The sequence below is a fragment of the Strigops habroptila genome, chromosome 12, assembly GCF_004027225.2.
Source record: "Strigops habroptila isolate Jane chromosome 12, bStrHab1.2.pri, whole genome shotgun sequence".
Classification (NCBI taxonomy): Eukaryota; Metazoa; Chordata; class Aves; order Psittaciformes; family Psittacidae; genus Strigops; species Strigops habroptila.
The window spans coordinates 8,766,515-8,787,751 of NC_044288.2; the positions used below are offsets into that span (position 1 = coordinate 8,766,515).

Genomic DNA, 21,237 nt, shown 5'->3' on the forward strand with positions numbered 1-21,237 from the left:
GGACCCTTTAAGCCACCTTTCCCCAAGTCTACCTAACTCTCTGGCCATGGAGGCACTGAAAAACATCAGCTATTGAGATGCAGAATTAGACCTCTGCTGTTGCTGGGTTTTGTCTCTTTTGCTGCAGATGCCCAGAGCCTTTAGGTGGTGGTGGTATCATGAACGAGAGGGGCTCAGCAGTGGCTGGTCCCAGGGCTGCCTCTGTCCGTGGTGCTTAATGGGTCCAGGTTGTGGTGATCCTTAAAGCCAGGCACAGAAATATGCAAAAGCTTAGAAGTTTAATAGCTTTAGCTAAAATTGTTACAAACCCTCAATAATATATAATACGAAGGAACTATATTTTCAGGTGCCTTCATCTGACCTCTTACAGAGTCAGGCAGCCAAGCCAGTCTATAACATGTAATTACTCAAATTCCTAATGAACGTACGAGCCCAGGGAACTGGCACTGCATTTCATGATCTCAGAGCACTGGTCAATGTTCTTCCTTATCCTGTAGAACGTCTCCACGTATTCAGAACGGACCAGAAGTTCAACAAAATCCTCATCGTGAGTTATCACCAGAAGTTGAAAGTTACGCTGTTGTGAGCGGCTTTTTATTATCCTACAAAGAGATATTGGTTAGTGTGTATTTATCTAAATCACATTCTGGTTTTAGAGGACTTGTAAAACATCATAGAACAAAAGAATTTAATTATTGATCAAAATTTTTAACTATTGATCAAAATATTTACGTACTGAAAATGGATGACATGGACCATCAAGCAATCTAATGCTGATTAGCAATGCTTTTCACCCACCTAAAACCCCTTAAATTATTTAAGAAACCTTTTTTCTTTGCCAGATAAAGGTCAGGGAATCTAAAACTACTGCTTTGCGTGTATATCTGCAGATGCTAAGAGAGATATACCAACTCAAAATGTAATTAACTTCTGCCAACTACTATTAACATTTGAAAAACATCCATCTTTAAGCTTCTCAAGAAGAGATCGCTTACTCCATGAGGGCATGGGCAAGAGACTCGATGTTTTCTCGATCAAGGTTGGTAGTAGGCTCATCAAGTGCCAATATGCCGCAGTTGAGACAGAATGTTTCTGCTAGAGCAAGACGGATAATAAGAGAAGCAAGCACCTAAGGGGAAAAAAACCAAATCAACATCAAAATCTCACTCTTCAGAGTGTTTGTAGAGGAACGACATGTGACATGCTATATTTAATGCCATTACAAACCATGAGTAAAGTTTCCATAACAATGTGCTGATAGTTCACAAAATGGCAACAATTAGTTACTGAAAAACACCATTAAAACTTCAAGTTTGAATTGAAAGATCCGTTCTGCAAAGTACTGTTGGAAAAAATATTGTAAAGTCAAATACTCAAAATTGAAGAGATGTTGGAAGTAAAGATTCCAACCTGAGGTAAAGACGCCACATTGCCATCTTGCTCTCTTCAAGCCCCACCATAATGCATCAGGGACAGTGGAAATTTGTACGGGTGTCACTAGGTTTGAGTTACTGAACTGACGACATACTAAACATGAAGACAGGAGGATTTACCACCTTACACATCAGTTTTATGTTATCATACCTAATCACACTGCTGTTAGATCTCCTGAACTAGTGAAAATTACAGAACACTCGATGGAAACTGTGCTGCCGAAAATACTTTCCAATTATCACAACTTTTGGCATCACACTTCACGATCAAAGAATTCTCAGAATATAAGGTAAGAAACCGTGAACAAGTTTCACTCTCATTTACATAAGACTCTAACGTAACATCCTAGACTACTTTAGGAGAGGACAAATTTTTTGCCTATAGTGCTGTTTTAGAAGATTTGGATTTCCCCCAGAATTTGTATGGAATTTTCAAAACTAAGTAAACATCTACACTCGTGTGGGATTTAATTTGACAGCATTTTTCATATTCAAGCAACAATACATTATTCATCTTCTGATGAAACATCCTTTCATGACTCTACTGCTGTATGCACTTAAAGATATTGTGTATAATTTTGTTCCATCCCTTGATTTTGTTTTCTACTACTGCCTGTACCATCTGGTCATCGAAAAGGCCTGGCTCCCAAGAACCAGGCTCGGCAGAGAATGGATGGAGAGCCGACTAAGGAAAAAGACTTGGGGGTGCTGGTTGACGACAAGCTTAACATGACCCAACAGTGAGTATGGTATGTATTTGGTGACACGAACTGAAAGGTTATATTGAGCAGTAGGAGACAGCAGCATAACTTGGAGAAAAAGAGGTCTTGCCACACTTAGAGGTAGATACAGTTGTGAAAAGACGACCAAGGGCAGCCCTCAGGATGGCAGAAATAGTGGAGCAAGTCAATAGACCTAAAGCTATGGGAACATTAGTGGTAACTAGCAAGAGACAGAGTGGAAGGATTTGAACTTGAGGAGAGGGAAGTTGAAAACACTTCACTCCTGCAGGACTCAGACCAGTCCTCAACTGGAACAACAGATTCTGGAACCCCCAAATACGGTTCAGATGTTCAGACTCATATATTGCATACTGTCAGCAAAATCCAGACATGGTGAAGGGAAGCTGTCAGAACTGTAAGTTACAGTTGGAGCCACTTGTTCTCCAGGGTCACTCAGAACACGTTCCTCTCCTGCATTCACCTGCAAGTTTTTACTTCATACTAAAAAACAAACGCTGTTACCTTTTGCCCAGCACTACATCTTCCTCGCATATCCAGTGCTGTATCGCCCTTTACCATTACTACTCTGTAATTGTAACTTCTTCTTTTATCAGAGGCTGAGACATTCTCATCTGCATCAGAACGAATTTCTATATACTCAATATCTGAAAATGGGAAGGAGACAGTTTTTACATTATTAAAAATACCCCAGGGTTACCAGGAGGTGAGAGGTACAATATACAGCAACCACAGAAATTCCATTCAGAACTCCGACCAATAGCTACACCTTTGAAAGGATTTTTTCCAAAATTGAAAGAATGAACTTGTGCAGTTCTTCTGCTTCAAAGAAACTTTACCTTTAGAAAACATGGAAAAGGAAAATTAACTCTATTTATCCTATAACTTACATATGTGTAATAAAAAGATTATAGTGGTGAACAACAGAGGCAGCCTTCAGAATGGAATCAACTGTTTTCAGATCCTGGGTTTTCAGTATTTTGAACAAACTCTTTTCCATATGCAGTACTCAATATTAAAGGGATACACATGGGCAAAGCTAACAAAATAAGAGTTGCACATACCTTGTCCTCTGTAGGTGCTTCGCCAAAGTTCCCGAATTATTTTGTTGATTTCTTCCATCTTCATGCTATGAAATGTCATTATTGCTCTAAAACAACAACAACAAATGCAAATTGTTAAAGGTGTGACCATGGACTACCAGGGACTAGAGGAGCTTTAAGGAAGGCAGCAGCCCCCTTTCCAATCCCTAAATACTTGTACTAAAACTACAGTACTGGTTCATTTTGAATGCAGAAGTATCTAAAGATCAAACACACACGATTGCATAAATTGTCTCACAAACAGCTCAGGCTCAAGCATCAGGAGAGTCATGAAGACAAAAAGATTTGCAGTCACTCAACGGAGAGCAGCTTTACCTGGATTTCCAAGAGATAATTTATGTGAGGTGCATTTTAAGACTGACACCAAGAAGACGAATCTGATATTATGGCTTTCTAAACAGCAGTAGTCTTACTCTTTGGTGCAGTCTCCCAGCAATGCAAATAACTGGGTCTCCATAGGAAAGGAGAGTGGAGAATTCTTCTTGAGACTATACTTTATAATCACCCAAAGAGATATTCCGACTAGAGCTGCCTTTCTCTTCAGTAGCGAGAGGAACATAGGATGTCATTAACTATTTCCAATTTAATTCCTCTGTTTAGTGTATCAAAATGACTTTAGTTCAATAACAGATGAACTCCTTACGAAAGCATTCACGAAAGGACAGGATGCCACGTTCCTAACTTTGCTTTTTAAAGCAAAAAGTACTCTGTAATGAAAAAAATTGCTTGTTCAATTTATGCCAAAAAAGAATATGGTGGAAACAAAATATACTTCTGAAATGGGCTTTTACATAGACTTTTCCTACTTTCTCTCTTACAGGAATTATTTCCACCTCTTCTGGGGAATACTGAAGAATCAACTCTAATAGGATTTGTTCAGTCCAAAGAAAGAAGAACGTGTTTTCAACTGTTTACTTTGTTAAACCCAAGAATGCATTCCTCATCAATATTTATCATAAACCTCTAAATATTACCACAATAAAGATCAAGTGATAGCACAGAACACCCAAAAAGTCAGTTTTCCCAGCGACAGAGACAGCTTTCAATCTCTGACCATTAGAGTTAACATTTCGTCTCACCGATCTTTCAGACGATTACCAATAAGTGATGTTTATCTATTCTTCTTGAAATTACCAGACTGGTTTCCTGTTTTGCCTTAAATAGGAACAATAGATAATTTGATACCATACAAAAAGATTCTGAATTCTAAAAGGGAAGTTCTTGGAGTACATTTCCATTTAAGCTGAAAGGGAAGAATTATGCAAGCTCTGAACAATTTATGTCTTCACAAAATAAATTATGGCTTAGCTTACATTTTAATACTATGTTTAATTGTATATAATTGTTAAAACTGCTGAAAGCAGGATTCCTCTAGACCATCTTTTCAACTTGGAAAGTTCTCATCTGTTTAGTTTCTCTTCTTAGCCATCATGGTGTACCCTCAACCACACTCCTGCTCTTCTGTGCTCTTTTTTCCAGACCCTTTTTAATACAGGAGACCAAAATTCCATACTATATTCCAGACAAGGGTGTCCTGGGAATTCATATAGTGCCCAAATGTTTCTTTCTTTCTTTGTTCCTAATATTCAATTTATCTGTCACTGAGAACCAGTTTTGTATTTCCTAAAATGTATCCACTGACTCCAAGATCCTTCCCCATTGTCCACCAAATTGCAACAGCTCACTGCAATTCCATTATAATTGAACATTTAGGGGGTTTTAGGGAGCCATATCTTTTACTTTGTATATGTTTACAAATGATGAGATACTATTTTTGGCCAGTCAGCCCAAGACTAGAAAACCAGCTTCCAGAGGAAGCAGAAACAATCACGAAGTTGACTACACTTTCCATCAAATGCAAGACATGCTTCTTTTGATCTTGCCTTCTCTAATATAAGCACAAAACCACCCACACCGGAAACAGGGGAAAGCCACCTCTATATTGCAATATTCTTTAATGCAAACACATTTGTTTACCTCAGAAGATCATGGGGAACAAGAAATCTACCTGGTGTATGTTATTTGTGTTAAGATACGACCAGAAGATGCTAAAATATACTGCTATAGAAATGGAAGAGTAGAGAGACTATGTAAGAAAGATCCAGGTTAATAATGAATGATTTAAACACAGATTCCACCTTTCCTTGACTCGTACTGTAGAGTATTTTGAGATAACATGTGAGACAGACTTTTAAGGAACGCATTCTCCCCATTAGTCATTGCACATCCTGTAATACTTTACTTCCCTCAAAACCAAACCCCACCAAAAGCACAGGCGGAAAGGAAAAGCATCAGCAATTCTGGGAGTCACACTGACAAAAGCATCCTAAAAATGCCTTCAAATGGAAAAAAAAGCTACAGCAGAATAGCTCTCCGGCTATTCCTCTAGCCTCCGGCTCCACTGGCTCTTCCATGTGGTCTCATATGACAACCAAAGTTGAATGTTTATTGTCTGGACGCTCTCTAACCACCATTCAAATGAGTAACATATCAACATGTACAATCATAACTCAAAATAGGTCCTACAGAGAACTGTGAATAAATTTATAATGATCACTAAATTTATCTATGACTCTATTAAACTCCAGTTATTGTCAACACATTTACTGTATGTACTTTCTATACATTAACTCACAAATTTCCTACATCTTACCAATCCTGTGAAGTTTGAAGCATATTTTCATTAATTCGCTTTAAAAGTTGTACCATGTTATGCTGCCTTAATATTTAAAGGCCAGATTTTATTAAGAGAAATGATTAAACATCTCAAAGACTTTTATCGATTTCCTGCTTATAAGAAGTTACCCCTGGAAGTCTGAAACTGAAAGCTGCTTTTGGATCAAGGTTATCATTAGTAATAAAGATGAATACATTTAAGAATCACTCTCAGATGACAACACTTACTTATCAAGAGCCTTGTAATAAAGGTCCAGATCTTTGTTCACTAGCTCTGTTGTTCTCATGACAATCATCATGTCCCTGTATTTTTCCTCTGCATCTTTGAATTGTGGCTCTCGAAGTTCCTTTTTGAACCGGACAATCTCCTCCTCAAATCCACGCTGTCGACCAAGGGCAACATGATGGTTTCTTTTCAGAGATTCTATTTTCTCCTCTAGCTGTTTCTGTTCACTGTGAAACCATAATTGATACACAAGTCTTTTGTATTGAGTGTTTCACAATTTATCAATCAGGGTTCTAATTTGGAGCTGATGTAGGGAGCGTATTATATTATATCTATGAAGTCTGTAACAGTTAAAATTATAGTACTAACATCACTGAAATGAAGACATTATTGAAATAAAAGTACTTTTAACTTTGGGAAGAACATACTCAAATTGCTATTGTGAGTGGGAGAAGCAAGTTACGAAGTTTGGATGCCAAAGTGCTGTATGTAGAAACATATAAATAATTCATTTCAGAGGTGGAATTAAATTAGGATGCTGAGCAAAATAAGATGAATTAATTGAGTAACCTCTAGAAAGCTAAATAAATAGTTCACATGTAAGCACCAGCATAGGGCTAATTCCTTTTTCAAAAGTGTTTATTATCTAAGCAATTAATATTAAACTACGAAGTAAATACAAAATTTTCTGCTGAGACCTACATGAGCAGACTGGAAATGACAACTAAATATTCTTACCAAGAGACATGAATTATTTTTACATGTGGATTTAGCAATGGAATTCATTAAAAAAATGGATTGGATTAAAACAGGTATGGGCACATGTGCACATGTGTTTCTTCCTAGCCAGAAGCACCATATAATTCACTGAGTCATTTATATTGTCATCATGGGGATATTATACAAAAGTGAGTTTGAAGGAGGAAGTGGTCTACATGAATGGGGAGAAAAGTGGACCAGAAAACACACCAAAACCACAGTGAATATTACATTCAGATACTCATTGAATTCTTGTGCACAACACGCCTTGCTGTTTTGAAGACACTTACTTTTTCATTTCCAGGACTTTCATTTCTCCCATCTCCCTCACAAGTCGTTTTATATTGTCTTCAACATCTTTTAGCTCTTCATTCCGTTTCCTCAAAGTAAGATTATCCTCCAGCCACCTTTCCTGTACCTGTCTCCACAGAAAGCAAGAAGTTGTATAATGCTTCAGTAGATTGATTCTCAATTACACAGTATGAGTTCTGCACAACTCTAAAATGTGCTGCAAGCATAATATAATTGATAACAACAAAAATTATCAGAGTGAGAACTCATCTTGTGCTGGAAACAGGGTATAATGGAAATTAGCAGTATATTTTTATATTTCAATCTGAAATAACAGTATTTATTGTCACAGGTGAACGCCAGAGTGATCCTGTGTGTGACTATTAATCAATGTTTCAAATGGGGCAGTAATTTAGGATGAGATTTAACTGAGTCGCCCATGTCTGTTCTGTTAAGTTAGACAGTAAGGGGTGGGGTAGAATGGGGAAAGACATCTTTCCTATAAAGAATGTTAACAGTATTTGTAATACATACATAAGAATTTAAAGTACATGACAAAACCTGGAGCGACAAGCAACTTTTGGTACCTCCAGTTTGGTACCTCACTTCAGAAGGTGGGTATTCTCCACATAAAGGTTTTTAAAATGCATCTACTTTTGCATATACAAATCTCAACACTTTTTCAGCCTAATGCACATATAGCAGCTATTCTGACTAACAACTATCTAAGCAAATCAAGAGGAGACAAACTTTGCACCACTATGGACCTAGGCAGACTTAAGCCAAACCCAGAAATTAGTTCAACTATGCAAAATACATTTACTCTAAAACAACACATCTACCTTTTGAGTGTCAATATCCTGTCGAATCGTTTCCATCTCTTTACTTATCTTTTCCTTCTGTTTCTCACAGTCAGCTAACTGTGAATTTACTTCATTAAGTTCAGACTCCTTTTGCTAAAGAAATAAAACAGCAGACAGCTTAAATACAGAAGTATTATTGATGTCACCTTTTCATTGATTGGATTTTAGGTTACCTTTTTATAGTCATCTCTTCCTTGTTGAATATAGTTTTCGATTTCTTTCACGTACTTGTTGATATCTTTAACTTTCTCATTTATGCCATTCATCTGCAGGGAAAAGATTTCAAATGAAATGTAGTCTTTTGTCCAAAACCTGATACCCTCTGTATCAAATACTAGATACTGGATAACGCTACTGTCAAAATACAATTCCTTAGCATAATTCTCTTTTAATTTACCTATAAAACCTTCAGCTTCTGAAACGCAGATACAACTTGTCACCATGAAAATGCCTTCCAAAACAAATGGTAAAACACTCATTTGAGCTTACAAAAGAACCACTGCACCTGAGGAAAACAGGTTTGTCTCTTGGCAAGGACAGGTTACAGTCATCCTTCCTATTCCTCTTAGGTCTATTAGGAAGGGCTTTTTAATACCACTGGTTGCTAAATATTGGCAAATGTCCCTTTGACAACACAGCCAAAGGTTAATAACAATTGAGTTCATCTCCTGACTTAGTTATGCTCCTTTTCTTCCCCAGAAGCTCCACCAATCTAAAGCATCTGCTAAAGTCACTGTTTCCTAAAAGCAAACTCATTACCACAATTCCATCCATGTCTGAAAAACAATATATAACCCTATCTCCCCGCTACACCAAGAGCAAACAAACCTTATCCTGTGTTTCTTTATTACTTGTAGTCCTTTTATTCACCAGTTCCTCCTTCTCCTGCTGCAGCTTTTCTAAAGTTGCATCCAAAGGAAATACCTGTTCTTTTGCTTCCTGGAAAGTAGTTGGAGAAAATCCTTTTTATTTTCTCATTCTGTTAAAGCATAATAATGTTTTCAAGTGGTAAAAAAGTCATGTGGTTACTTAGTTCTTTCTGTGTGCGTGTGTGTTACAATAAACGTGAAAGCACGTATTAATAAAGTTCTGACCATTCCCAAATATATGCAATAGCCGCACATTAAAAATACATCTTATTTTCTAGGATTACAGACAATGTTAAATATAACAGGATTATTATTTTTCTTCCAGAACAACAAAGCTAAGGGTTAAATGATGAGAGTATTTCCTACCTTGATCTCTCTGCATAAGTCCTGAACCTCAGTGGTTAATTCCACTGTTTGTTCCTCCAGCTGGCGCCGACGCTGCATGCTGCTGAAAATCTGAAGTTTCTCTGCTTTAAGCTCATTAACGGTGCTCTTCAGCTGCTGGATCTGATTTTGCTGGTCTTGCTTCAGTTTCTGGTTTAACTCAATTTTACCAGTAACTGCAGATGAAAACAAACACCGAGCGAAACAATCTGTTATTGAAAACATTATCTTCCTCATCAAAATTGAAGTCTAAATTAAGCCAAAGCAACGAACATTCTGAAATAACTAGAACAGTTATTTCAGAATGTAAAATAATTAAACTAAAATGTTAATGGCAGGAAGCTTGGAGCGTTATTTTCAATACAAAAATGAAATATCAGTCTTGTATGACCTACCTGTATCCCACAAGTGCTTTTTCTCTTGTTTTTCTTGGCTTACTTGTAGAACAGTCCTACTTAAATCGACCCCTAGCAGCTTAGCCTCCTGCTGAGCAATTTTACGTTCAACATCCCTAATATCAGTCTGAAAGTATGAGGAAAAGCACTATTACTATTGTAGTAGTGTTTAACAATGTATTTTTTAATCTTCGGCACACAACAACATGCTTGCGGCTTGAGGCACACATGACCCAATGCGTTCAAATTTATCTCTGCTGCTGGAGCAATGTCACATCATTATCAGGAAGGTTATGTCAGCCACAGGCTGCTGGAATCTGGAATTCCTAATTGTGAGAGGAAACCAGTCAATATGGATGGACAGGCTTTAGACACCCATGTCCACCTCAGAACAGTTACATATGCTACCTCTCGCTGTGACAACAGAACCATTGGAGCCTCAGGAGCTGCTGCCATCTCCCACTCGTGAAGTGCTCTCAGTCCTTTGCCTGGCTCCTGGTTCTCTGCATAATCATCCCTCTCATGGTTCTTGGTCAAGCTAAGATTTTGTGTTGGTAATAAAGGCATGAAGACTGTCAGAATAATAACAGTGTAGGATTATCCATTCCCCTTCACCATATGGCACAGAACAAGGAAGCACATGTGACAAGATTTCAGAAAGTACATAGAGTAAAAGCTGAGAATACACTGAACTATAATGACTGTGAGGACTGAAATACACTTTGGTGTACTTCCAGTCATGCTCAAGTTCTGCCTTTATTCCCAGTTACTATAGCACAGAATTGAATTAGAACTCAAGGGACTCTGTGGTCCTCAGAAGAAGAAGTCATGACATAAAACTTGAAGCTCACCTCTGTTATGCTGGCTTTGAAAGTACTTTTACTTTGCTTCAACAGTCGTAAGACCTCAAAGTTTTGTCACATTATTGAATAACTACATTAGTGAGTATCATTTTATATACTAAAAGAAATTACCAAACATACCTGGTACCTTTCCATTAGAGTTATATCCTGTAAACATGCCTTGGCACCTTCCTCCTCAGACAAAGCTGTCTGCAAGAGTGATTCCTGTTCTTCTATCTCGCCCTTCAGGCCTGTCAAATCCCTGTTTGCATTCTGTATCTTGTTCCTCAAGTTTGGTATGTCCCTTGCTTGGAGTTCAACTACAGTTTGCCTTGAATGAAAGACAAATCCTTAAAGTTTCCTTTGTCAAAACAGCAGCATAAGTTCAAGACATTCAAAATTACAAAGTCTGTGATTGATAGGATTTAATAGTGGAAGACTAAATTTCGTCAATATAATTCCTTTAACCTTGCCCGTATTAGATGAAGCTGATGTTATATACCCAGCTAAGGTAACACATCCCTTGGTTTAGAAAAGTGAGGTGAAACAAGCAAACAAAATCTCTTTTGATTTTTAACTTAATTGCAGCAAGTGCTCATGAGACGGATGAAATCCACCGTGCAAGGGTGCCCTCTTGTGAAGGAAAGGTCTACCCTGTAACAGACAAACCAGGAAACTACCCTCACTTTGCTGTTTGTATGCTAAGAAAAGAGAAAAAGAAGACTCTGACAAAAACTCTTTAGGCCAAGTGTTATTTGTTGATGCTTTGGAGCCTGTCCAGTGTTTTCATAGCTTTAAAAACACAGACTAATTCAGCCTGGAAACTGGAAAATACCATAGGCACCTTTCCTGCATTTGTTAATGTTACCTAAACTTTGTATTACCTTGCATGTTCAAAAAGCCCGCCACAAAACAACCCAAAAATCCAAACCCAACATAAAAAGGTTAAGTAACTAAAATAAAAGAATTCAGTTCAATCTATGGATTATCAGCATCAGAGACAGAGATTCATTCCCAAATGATGGAGCTGCAGCTGACTGAACTTCAAGGAAACATGAATGGCATTGGGAATCCGCTATAAAATCCAGAGATGCCTTTCTAAAACATCATCATTCATATAAAAATGCCAGCAATAAAAACTACTGTTAAAGGAGATATGAATCAAGATATTATTAAAGGGTGTTTAATACAGGTTCAGTTCGCATTCTGTCTCTACAAACTTCCATTTCAGCTTTCTTCAGAAACATATTTAAGGTGCCGTGGTATAAAAAACATTTCAGTAATGACAGAACCAGCCTGTCCATTTTAAATTACAATGATAAGTAACAAGGAGGAGAACTGTGCCTCTATAGTGTAAATGATCAGTAGAAAATAAGCATAGAACCATTTCTTCTGTTTAACTCTCATGAGAAGCCCCAAACGACCAGAAATACCAGGAATGTAAAACAGTTTAAAGTCCAAACGAGCAGAGAACAAATGCTAGGAAGATACTTATCTCAACAACTGAGATTTTTTAAATGAACTAACAAGCCCTAAAAATTAAACCTCCTCGATGTCTGCATTGTTTTTAATAATAAAACCCAAGGATTTAAAAGAAAACAGCTTGCAACAATCCGGTTTGCTAAGGATTTTACCTCAGTGGTTTAAGACTCATCATTTCATCACGTTTCTTCTCCTTTCTTTTAAGCTCAGACTCTGTTGACTTCAGTTTGTCTGGAGCAAGACGCAGCTTAGACTGCAGATCACTGATGACATCTTGCAGATCGGCCTCTGTTTGAAATGCTCTCTGACAAACTGGACAACACCTCTGGTTCTCCTCTGTCAGCTGCGTGATGAACTGGGAATAGACTGCAGTGGCTCCCGCAAGCACGGCTGGTTTAGAAAGAAAACACTTTATGTTGAATAAACAGTGCATAAAAAGATCTAAACTAGATATGTATTTACCATAAGAGAAAATTATAACCCATAAATCACAAAGGTAGGGAACTGAAACGGCTCTAAGTGACCCGGTTGGAATTCAGTGCTGCCCCTGTTTCAGCAGGCTGCCCTAAATCACCTCAAGTCCTTGTCAACCTGAATTCTTCTATGAGTGTTTTATTAAACCATGCTCATCCCTCTACAATCAACAGTGGAAGTGATTTATTAAAAACCAGTAAGATGCAGTAAAACTCTCTCTCCAGTCAGTTTCTGTGCCTATTGTTTGCCCTGCACACGCAACAGATCATCCCAGTATCCGTGGCTTACATTTAAAACATGCTTTAGGAAAGAAAGTAGAGCTATATACGAATGTACCTCGCTGTTTTGAGCTTTTCTCAATTTCATCTTGAAGCTTGTCCAGATCACTGTCAAAGTCTTGGCTTCCACAGACATCGAAGAGTTTTGCTTCATGAAGGGACAACTGCTCTTCTTTGTTTCGCAGCTCATTGCTGACGTAAGTTTTTTGATATTCTACTGACACCAGCCGTTTGCTGAAACATCAATCAATGCACAAAGACTTTTGTTACAAAACCACAAAGATTTCAAACTGCTTAAGCCAAAACAAAGACATGGGAAGTTAATCTGAAATTGATACTACAGAGCTGTTCACCAGTTCTTCATTAATGACTTTTCAGGGAATCTATAGCATCAGCTTTTTATTAATCTAAGTACAGCACAAAGTGCTTCATTTTAATTCTCTTTTGTTTTATTGCTGCTTTCTGATGAGAAGCTCATTTCTAACAACAAAGCTATACAAAACTTTACGGAATAATACACTATCAACTTTTTTGCCCCCTACAACAATTACTGCTTATGAGATACTACTGAACCTCTTAAGCAAAGAATGCTAGCACCCTTCTACTCATGCTACACACTTCTGAATTATGCTATACTCTTATGCTTAAAATCTTGGAGGTTTTGTTTTGTGGAAGCGTAATGGGCATCATTACACAGTGTTGTGATCTTACTTACTAACAAATTGTTCTATATAATCAAATAAAATCAGGACATAATCACATATGAACTTGTGATATAGTCACCAAGTACTCCAACTTACAAGGTCAGAAGATCAGCAACCTCCACTATCTGCTTTTAGTGCTGCCTCTGACATACTACAAACGTGATTTATTAACTAGTACAAACTGTAGCAGCCCTACATTGCACAAATTCTGCAGGATGCTTTCTTTGATTTTTGCAGACAGCTAAATAAACAATAATAAAGTAACAAGTATATTAAGCATAGTAAACTTCCCAACATTTAAATTCATATAAATACTTATGGATCCTAACCAATTAAACTAATACCTACTTAAGGCCAGCAAGATTATCCCTTGTCTGATTTATCTTCCTATTTTTACTATGAAGCCAGTCTTCAAGTTGGTTTTTATTTGGAAAGTATCCCAGCAGTGATGTCAGTTCATCAGAATGTCTTGCTTTTACTTTTCTGATCTGCTCTTCTTTGTCTACCTGGGGAAATGAAGCATTTTGAATTAGTTTTTTCATATCTTTAAGTTTATGTCCATGTGTTCATGCAGTTAATGGCTTCTCTGCAGTCAGACAGAAGCTTTACATACGATTGTTGACAAACACCTGAAAAACACACAAATCTTGAAGGCACTGTATTAATTTCACGTCCCTGTCTCATGAGATCATGATAGAAAAATTACTTTGTCTTTCTTCAGCATCTCCATTTGGGTAATTGTCGTGGTATGTAGATTCAATTGTTCAATCTCTTGATCCAGCTTCCTAAGAGCTTTGTCCAGGTTTATTTTCTCATTTTGCAGAGTCTGCACTTCCAGTTCCAGTTTTTCTACACTGCTACTCCTCTCAGTCTTCTCCAGCTCCTTTTCCTAAACAAAAGCCCAGAAGACTTATATAGTTATACTAGTCAATCAAGTCCTAACTAAAGGCAACAGAAGAAAGCTCTCAAGCTGCCTGGCAGCAGCGTCATTAGCTGTAGCAGGAATGACACAAGATTTGTAAAGAATAGATGAAAAAGGACAAAGGCTGGGATCTTGGCATATTTTTCTGGCCCAATAATTTAAGACTGACTAATCTTACAATATTCCCCAGCTGTGCCTATTACCCTACTTATACCAAGCAGCATTACTATATTCTATGCATGCACTCTAGAAAAACGAAGTAGTGAATGGTCCCTGTCCCAGAGGGCACACCATCTAAACAGACAAAGCATAGAGAGGGGATTAAAATGGCAAGAATGCAGCAAATGGAGTAAACATCAAGAGGTTTTTATTTGTTTGTTTTAATGATAAAGCCAAAAGGTTTTACTTCAACTTCTATAAACGTTTCAGATACATGAACTTACTGTCTTGACGATCTCCTGCTCCAACTCCAGAATTCTGTCTGAAAACCCCTCCAACTGCTTCAATTCGTATTTCACATTCTTCAGCTCAACTTGTTTCTTATTTTGAATGTCTGATTTCAGGTCAATGGTTTTTTCTAATCCAGTTTTCTTGTCTCTTATTTCATCTATCTGCTTCTGTTTCATTGCTTCTTTTCGTGTAAATTCTCTCTGAAAGAAGTCAGCAATAATATACTAATTTTTTCACAGGCAAACAGCATTTAAGTACACTTACTCACACAAGCTTGCAAATATTCACCACTGTAATACAAGACATTGAAATACTTAGATAACAAGAACTTGTCAGAATTTTTCTGCTGAAATGTTTCCATAGGAAGATGCAGATGCATCACGCTGGAGTGTTCCGTGAGAGCAACTCCATTCTGAGGATGACTTCAACAAAAAGTTGTTTTTAAACCAGCTGCCCACTATAATTCATGTTCAGGCTTTTTAGCTTGTCAGTGACACACCTGCCTGAGATGGCTGCTAAGAAAAACCTATCTGAAGAACTGCTATCACTCTTCGTTCCGAAACCAATTTCCATGGAAAAATTCAGGCAACCCCTAACAAAGAAGTCTAGAAGAAAAAATCGCTTCATTTCCCTCCCAATATTCTTCCTCCCAGCACCATGAAGACACATATGGACCAATAACACACTATACTAACCAATACTAACTACACTACTAAACCAACAAAATTCTTACCATCAAATGCTGTGCAGCTTCTGTATCTCTTCTCTGTCTCTCCTTCAACAACGTGTGAAAACTGGTAATGTGCCATTCATTAAAAGGTGTCTGCTCAAAACCATCTAATTCCAGCTGTGCTGCCAAGGACTGAATTAATGAATCCCTCATGGTGATGTGTTCTTGGTGACGACCTGCTTCCAGCTGAAGACGACCTTCACAAGAAAACGTGACATAAATGCTCAAAAACTGAGGCAGAAGATACACTGAAGATTTAAAGTCAGTTGTGACTTCTTAAAGTCTTTGAAACTGAAGTATGTTTTAAACAACACAAAAAGGTTATAGATGAAGTGTAAAATACCTTGTTCAATAAGTAGTTCTGATTTCTCACTGTTAAACCTCTGGCATTCTTTAGTGGCTCGATCTAATTCCCGCTTACAGTCTAATAATCTCCTCTCCTTCTCCTTCACTGTTCTCTGGTGACTCTGGTACCTATCCTTTAGCTGTTCATCTGTTCCTTGAAACACCTGTACAACAAACACAAAAAGCTACCTTTATTCTGTATTAACTACATTTATAAGCCAATTATTGATGTTTTAGAAAATGTACAGTTTTTACTATAACACAATTCAAGAAATAAGAAATAAACACCTCCCATCCAGAATTTTTATATGAAGACATAAACTGGGAAAAACTGAATGTGCTACAAGCAAAACTGGGAAAAGAAAATCTATTTTTCTTAGGCTGATAAAACAAATTAATCTAAATTTTTACCACCAAAGAATTTCTTCCCATTTACCAAAGTAGCTCCAAATGCCCTGGCACAATCTCACAGAAGACTGACAATTGTTTCTTATTTTAAGAGAAAGAAAGAAAATATCTGCAGGGAGATGAACAATATTAATGCCAGGAGACATCCCATACTGGTCAAAACAAGTGCTGGCTATCATCAACATATTGTGAGAGAGAAATCTGTTCAAGTTACACATCACAGGGCATTGTTACCAATAATTATCGCTTTTATGAAAACTTGTCAGTATTTACCTTCCTAACAAGCCAGACGATGGAGGAAGGAGAAGTTACAAAAAGCCATTTAACCCAAATGATACAGACACTAATACAGCTTTACTGAGCCGTGTTTGCAGTATCTGACAATATCAAGCGAGCTACACGGGCTATGAAAATACTCCTCACCAACATCTGATGCATAACAGAACATGAACTGAGAGTTAGGCGTCCCTGCCCATGGTCGGGGGGTTGGAACTAGATCCTCTTAAGGTCCTTTCCAACCAAAACCATTCTATGATTCTACTTAGTTCACTGGGTAGCAAAAGACAGACTGATTATACACCAGAAGGGATGGCAGCATGGAATTTAAAAGGCAACCTTCTCCATCTTCTGTTGCAAATCCTGATTATCTTTCTCCATCTGCCGCCTCCTGCTCTCCAGGGCCTTTACATCGTTGTCTATCCTCATGACTTTGGTGAGATTCTGTTCAACTGTTGCCAGAGAACTCTGCAAAGGGAAGAATGCTGCAAGTAAAACATCTCACCAGCTGATGAATCCCACAATCAATTGTTCTACACAATACAGTAGTCGAAGTGAAAAACTTTCACCTCATAAAGTATTTTCAAGAATAAGGGGGTTTAAGTTTCAGTTTAGTTTTCGTTTTAGTTATAGCTTATCGTGGTTTTAGTTATCAGCTAAATTTGAGAGAGATTTTAAATTAAGCTATAAAAACCCAACGCTGCTACAAGAATTTCACAAAGGATGTTCTTAAACCCCCACTGACTGTTTACAGACTAGACCAGCAACCGCCAGGGTTGTTGAGGTATGCTTGATTCTGCCTCAGAGCAAAGCATTAGATAACACAATATAAAAGAGTAATCATCATGCAAATTACCTTGAGAGGATCAAGCTGACTCTCAATTGACTTTACATTCTCCTTAGAAGCAGCCAGCTGAGCCTCTCTGTTGCTCAGATGATCCTGGATTTCCTGTGCTTTTTCTTTATTCTGTTTCAGGTATTTCAGCTCTGTCTGACACTCTTTTACTTTCAAGCTTTGTTTCATCCGGACCTGACGGAGACTTTCGAGTGCTTTAATATACCTTTAAAAAAGACAAAAAAATCTCAGATCCTCTTGGCCTTAGGCATTTTCATTAACAGCTACATTATTAGGGAAGACAATTTCTTATTTAGTTTTTATTTAGTTACAGTAAAAAGAAAAACCTTGTTGCTGAGAAGATCTCGTCAAATTTCTGCTTCAGGGCCTTCCCTTCACTTAATGGCCAGTTGGATTCTTCTTGGTGGCAGAAAATGACATTGTTGATCACTGCTTTGGAAACACCCAGGGCGCTGACCATCTCTCGATCAATTTCTGCACACTTGGAGCTCAGACTGACCTTCTCCCCATGCCTAGATACCACAGGTAAAGAAAAACCCCCGAAGTAGTTACTAGCAAGATCTTTTAAAAGCAGTAAACTGCATTTTAAACAGTATAATCTCATTGCAGTGTACTGATTAAAAAACTCAACAAGTAACAATTTTTAAGCATATAATTACCATTTTCAGCACATGCATTTAACTCTGTCAGTGTTTGTATCCAAGACTATCATTACACATTTTATAACTACGCAGAACCACCAGAGGGAATAAAAAAGATCCTGAATGTAGTGAACACACTTGTCAAATAGTGGAGATCAGAGTTAAAGGTGGGCCTACAAAGACCTTAAACTGAAAATGGTGCTGAAGGAAGTCAAGCCTACATACTGCACACAATGCTACTTTCAAACTGTATCATTATTAATAATTACCATTATTAATACAATTTTCAAATAAATGCAAGTGAACAGATAAGTAGTTCCTAACATAGTGGCTATCAAATGGAGGATTTTTAATTGACTAACAAAGTGATGTAACTACATAGCTTTAATCTAAGAGCACTGGTGGCTTGAATGAATACATTATTAAGTTTTCACTTCTCTTATACATAAAAATATACAAAACCCAAACTCATCTTCATGCCAAACTAAGGAAACAAACCTTGACAACTTACTTTGTTCTAGTAATGACAGATTCAAGGGTTTTAAATTCTGTTTTCTTGCCTTTCTGGGTACAGACCATGGATCGCTGGACAGCTACGAGCTCTCCATTTACATCTCGAAACTGCAATCGAATCTGAGCTCGAACATCTGTTTCATTGGCAACCTTTAGGAGAAACAAAATACTGAGTAAGGTAAATTCTCCTCAATGTCCACATGAAAATGGACCTTCCAGCTGTGGATAATGTCCCCCAGCTCCCTGTTTTTCCTGAAGCAACACAGTCATCTCACGTCTGCTTAAAATTTGAGCATCCCTGTTTCCATCACAACCCTGAGTGCAGTGAAGTATTGTACTTAGGGATATACACACATTCAATCTAATCACTATGACTTTTACCTTTGGATCGTGAACAAATGAGTTTCCTTTGGTGCCAGGAGGAAAATCTCCAGTGGATATGTATTTAAGACATTCAATGATAGTCTGTGAAAACAGAAATAAGTATATAGTTATAATGGCAATTTAGAACAAGATGGACTGCAGGCAAAAACACCCCAATATTTACAAATGAGTTAAATATGCAAGAAGCGAGAAATATGAAACAACATTCTATTTCTTGAGTATCATGAGAATATGGTCCTTTGCAAAATTGGTTTTAATCAGGATCTGGATCAATTTCTTATGAAAAATATCAACCAGTGCTCTGCAAAATCCAGGCATGAAAGCAGATCTCTAATAATGCTAAACACAGTATTTGCAGTGAACAGCAAGATTTTTGCAGTATTATTAATATCTTTCTGTAGAGATCATTATTTGTATTTTGAGGCCTTTCAGACCTATTCACAGTTCAAACCCAAACACACAGTAAGCCTTACCGTTTTCCCTGCACCATTTGGTCCCACTAAAATAGTTAATGGATTAAAAAAACTGATAATTTGTTTGTCTTTATCCTCTACACCAAAACTCCTCACTCCAAGGATACTCATTTTCTCAATCCGCGACATTTCTATGGAACTTCCTCTCCTCCAGTCAGAAATGTGAACGTTAAAAATCCTGCAAAATAAAGCTTTGTGAGAAGTGTAGAAGGCAAAAATCACAGCATGTCACTGACAGCTGACGAGGCATCTATGGAAGCATGAAATATTATGAATGTCTTTAAAATCACAGCTAAGACTCTTCAGTAATGGCTCAAGTAACAGAACAGATGAAGGCAAAACTCCTGTTGTTTTTTTTTTCCCCAGAGAAGCTGTGGCTGCCCCATCCCTGGCAGTGTTCAAGGCCAGGTTTGACGCAGGGGCTTGGAGCAACCTGCTCTAGTGGAAGGTGTCCCTGCCGGTGGCAGGGGGTTGGGACTGGATGAGCTTTAAGGTCCCTTCAACCCAAACCAGGCTGGGATTCTGTGATTTGTTTTAATCTGAGAAGCTAACCAACTCCAAGTTATGAGAAGTGTCAAACTACTTATCATTACATCAAGAACGGTGGCCAAAAATAAGCCTTTATTCCGCATCACAAAAGCCACACACGTGCTTTCAGAATATCACAAATACAATAGAGGCCCCAATATTTATTCTCTTTAAAAACCCTCTGTAGCACTGCAACATTGCGAGAGCTTCACTACAGCCCCTGTTTCCCACAGCGCCGCATTCAAGCTCCCATGGGACACCCAGGATTACCTTTGTCCCGACATGGGGGAGATAAAAAGCAGGAGACTGCACAGCCATCGCTGGAGGGGCGGGCAGGACCCACGGGTCGGGGGGAGCTGGTGGAGGCAACTCCCACATTAAAGCCGCCCCTAACCTCGGCGAACGCGTATTTCAAGCCAATCTTCACGTGTATTTCGATGTGCTCCGAAAGGCCGAAGGAGCGCGGCTTGGCGCCCACGCTGCGCCCCGACGGCTCGCCCCGTCCTCCCCCGGTCCCGGCGCCTCCCGAGCCCCCGCCAGGCCACCGCTGCGGTACGAGGCACCGGACGGAAACAGGCATTTCCTGGAGACCGCTGCGGGCAGAGGCGGCAGCGGGAGTTCCCCGCCCGGAGCCCGCTGCAGCGCGGGGCGGGGGGAACGGGACATTTTCCAGGGAGCGGCGATGGCACCGCCGCGGCGGGGGCAGCCGTGGCCCTTCCCATCCTGTCCCCTTAATACCCCTTAACACCCCCGTAACGCCTGCAGCCCGCTCACCTCCGGTCGCCGCCGCTGTCCCGCGCTCCCCAGCAGCCACCGCGGCCGCCGCCGCCCCGCCCCGGCTCGGGACCGCCCCTCGCTGCGGGTTCCCCGGTCCCGCTCCCACGCCCGTTCGTTTTCCCTTGTCGGTGGAACGCAGGCAGTGAGCGGAGGCAGAGGAACGACGGAGAAACCAGTCGCCGGCTCGGCGCTTCTGCTCATAGAATCCCAGACTGGTTTGTGTTGGAAGGGACCTTAAAGCTCATCCAGTTCCAACCCCTGCCCCGGGCAGGGACACCTTCCACTACAGCAGGTTGCTCCGAGCCCCTGTGTCCAACCTGGCCTTGAACACTGCCAGGGATGGGGCAGCCACAGCTTCTCTGGGCACCCTGTGCCAGCGCCTCAGCACCCTCACAGGGAAGAGCTTCTGCCTCAG

At 39.1% G+C, this 21,237-nt stretch overlaps 1 protein-coding gene across 2 annotated transcripts; it reads right to left on the minus strand.

Annotated features, from left to right (window-relative positions):
* Positions 1 to 259: 259 nt before the first annotated feature.
* RAD50 (RAD50 double strand break repair protein) lies at positions 260 to 20,871 on the minus strand. 2 transcript variants are annotated; one of them, XM_030503923.1, is made up of 26 exons: positions 20,820 to 20,871; positions 19,518 to 19,695; positions 19,042 to 19,125; positions 18,659 to 18,810; positions 17,833 to 18,018; positions 17,507 to 17,711; positions 16,990 to 17,118; positions 15,965 to 16,130; positions 15,625 to 15,818; positions 14,885 to 15,091; positions 14,226 to 14,408; positions 13,868 to 14,025; positions 12,874 to 13,049; positions 12,216 to 12,453; positions 10,723 to 10,912; positions 9,740 to 9,866; positions 9,327 to 9,520; positions 8,920 to 9,030; positions 8,265 to 8,357; positions 8,071 to 8,184; positions 7,228 to 7,355; positions 6,181 to 6,405; positions 3,238 to 3,323; positions 2,678 to 2,820; positions 996 to 1,129; positions 260 to 602 (listed from the first exon to the last, which is right to left on the minus strand). In XM_030503923.1, the coding sequence occupies exons 2-26, from the start codon at positions 19,644 to 19,646 to the stop codon at positions 416 to 418; spliced, it is 3,939 nt and encodes a 1,312-aa protein (XP_030359783.1). In that variant the 5' UTR covers positions 19,647 to 19,695; positions 20,820 to 20,871; the 3' UTR covers positions 260 to 415. The 2 variants fall into 2 exon arrangements, with proteins under 2 accessions (XP_030359783.1, XP_030359782.1); XM_030503922.1 differs by lacking the exon at positions 20,820 to 20,871 and adding an exon at positions 20,316 to 20,440.
* Positions 20,872 to 21,237: the final 366 nt, after the last annotated feature.